Source organism: Coptis chinensis, chromosome 8 (assembly GCF_015680905.1).
Source record: "Coptis chinensis isolate HL-2020 chromosome 8, ASM1568090v1, whole genome shotgun sequence".
Lineage (NCBI taxonomy): Eukaryota > Viridiplantae > Streptophyta > Magnoliopsida > Ranunculales > Ranunculaceae > Coptis > Coptis chinensis.
In genome coordinates this window covers 74,728,593-74,730,545 of record NC_141463.1, presented here as the reverse complement: position 1 = coordinate 74,730,545, position 1,953 = coordinate 74,728,593, and the positions used below count along the sequence as shown (strand labels likewise).

At 39.5% G+C, this 1,953-nt stretch overlaps 1 protein-coding gene across 1 annotated transcript; it reads left to right on the top strand.

Moving 5' to 3' along the window:
* Positions 1-852: 852 nt before the first annotated feature.
* On the top strand, positions 853-1,485 carry LOC147483007 (uncharacterized). Its single transcript, XM_086579471.1, has one exon. It carries the CDS (start codon positions 853-855, stop codon positions 1,483-1,485), a length of 633 nt encoding a protein of 210 aa, XP_086435597.1.
* Positions 1,486-1,953: the final 468 nt, after the last annotated feature.

Sequence of the window (1,953 nt, the reverse complement as noted above, 5' to 3'; positions counted from 1 at the left end):
GTCGACTGGACATGGCAGCAGCACATTAAAGAAAAGTTTTTCTGGTCCATGAGTATCCCAAAAGACTGCTCATGGACGTGGAGAAACATTTTGGAGAATAGGAAGGAAGCCAAAAAGTTTATCAGATATGAAATTGCTAATGGTGAAGACACTCTCTTATGGCATGATATTTGGTGTTCAAGATCTCCTTTGATCGAAGATGCAGAGGCGAGAGCAGAATGGGATTTTCAACTGAATGCTACAGTAAATATCCTTATTTTCGATGGCACATGGAACTCAGAAGTCCAAAATTTGCAGGCGACATGATTGAAGGAGGAAATCAATGAAGTGCAAATCAATTCGCACCTAGACAAAGACTTTATCGTCTGGACTCCCCATCAAAGTGGCAAATTTACTTCCAAGAGCGCTTACGAAGCTTTGACCAGAGCACGATAAAAGAAAACTTGGTGCAGTATGGTATGGGGAAAATGGGTTCTGCCACGCCATTCCTTCTCCACATGGCACCTCTTTTCTAATAGCATACCAACACAGGACAGGTTAGTGCATAAGAAGATCCTAAACAGTTCGGTGTGCTGTCTTTGTAATGAAAGCAGGGAATACTCAGCGTATTTATTTTTTGAGTGCCAATATTCGAGGAATTTCTTTGGAAGGGTGAAACAGTTACTGGGAATTCACACTGATGCCTCCAATGTGAATAGGGAATGGTTTTCAATAATTCGACAGTGTAGAAATGTTGAGGTGGGGGAAATCTATAAGGTGTTCATATGTGCGTCGGTGGATTATATATGGAAGGAACGTAATTCAAGACGCTTTCGACACAATGGAAAACCTCCGGAGGCAGTGTTTAATAAGATGGTAAGAGATTTGAGAAACTATCTACAAGTGATAAGACCGGAACTCAGAGATAGTGAAAGTGGAAAAGGACTGTTTCTCAGAATCGGCATTAGTGGTGAGTTCAAGCAACAGATACAAACGAATTGCGCATGGGTTCCTCCGATGGGTACGAGATTGAAAGCAAACACAGATGGTGCCTTAGATATCTATGGACCGGGACATGGAGGAGTGATAAGAAATAATGAAGGCAGGGTTTTGGCTGCATTTAGTGGAAGTGGTGGTATGGCGTCAGTTATATTCCAGGAACTGAAAGCTATAGAGGTCTGTCTTGATCGATGTCTGATAGAAGGCTATGTAGAGGTTGAAGTAGAAGCGGATTCACTAAGAGCTGTCAATGCAATCAACAAAATTGAGGAACCTCCCTGGTATTGTCGAGATGTAGTGGCGGCTATAGAGAGGAAGAAGGAAGGATTCAGTTTCATATCTTTTTCACATGCTTTTCGAGAAGTGAATAGGGTAGCTGATTATTTTGCTAGTTTACATAGAAATGTTGAATTTTCTACTGTACATTTTGCTCATCCTCTGGATTTTATTGTACAGAACATTGTAAACGAGGATGAGAGTGGAACTATATATGTAAGGAAAAGATAATTAATACAGGTGGGGGTCGGCCGAACCCTAGCTTATTTGGAAAAAAAAAAACAACAACCCAACAAAACAATAACAAAAATAAGTTAAAGAAAATAGTACAATTCTTGAGCTCGCGCCGCCATTAACGACCTACGGAGTTCGAGCAGTCCACCAGTTCCAACGAATCCTACTTCCAAAGTTTTAGTAATTAAGAAAAATAATACCTAACATTTAACGAGTTAACCATTTAACAGATGAGAGGAAAACAACATAGAAAAATAGTACAAAAAATGAACGGAAGAAAAACAGATAAAAAACATATATAGCTTCCTCTTTTTTTTCTTCCCGTAGCTTCGATGAAAACAAAAAAAACTATAACTACTCACATTAATTAAAAGCTCCACGAATCCCTCCTAGTCCGAATCGTTGCGCTTCATTCTCTAGCAATCGAGTTTCCTTATCTCCGCCTCCATTTTATTTTTTTTTTTT

Excerpts from the sequence above, each read along its gene's own strand:
- LOC147483007 (XM_086579471.1), top strand. The coding sequence starts at position 853 with ATGGTAAGAGATTTGAGAAACTATCTACAAGTGATAAGACCGGAACTC.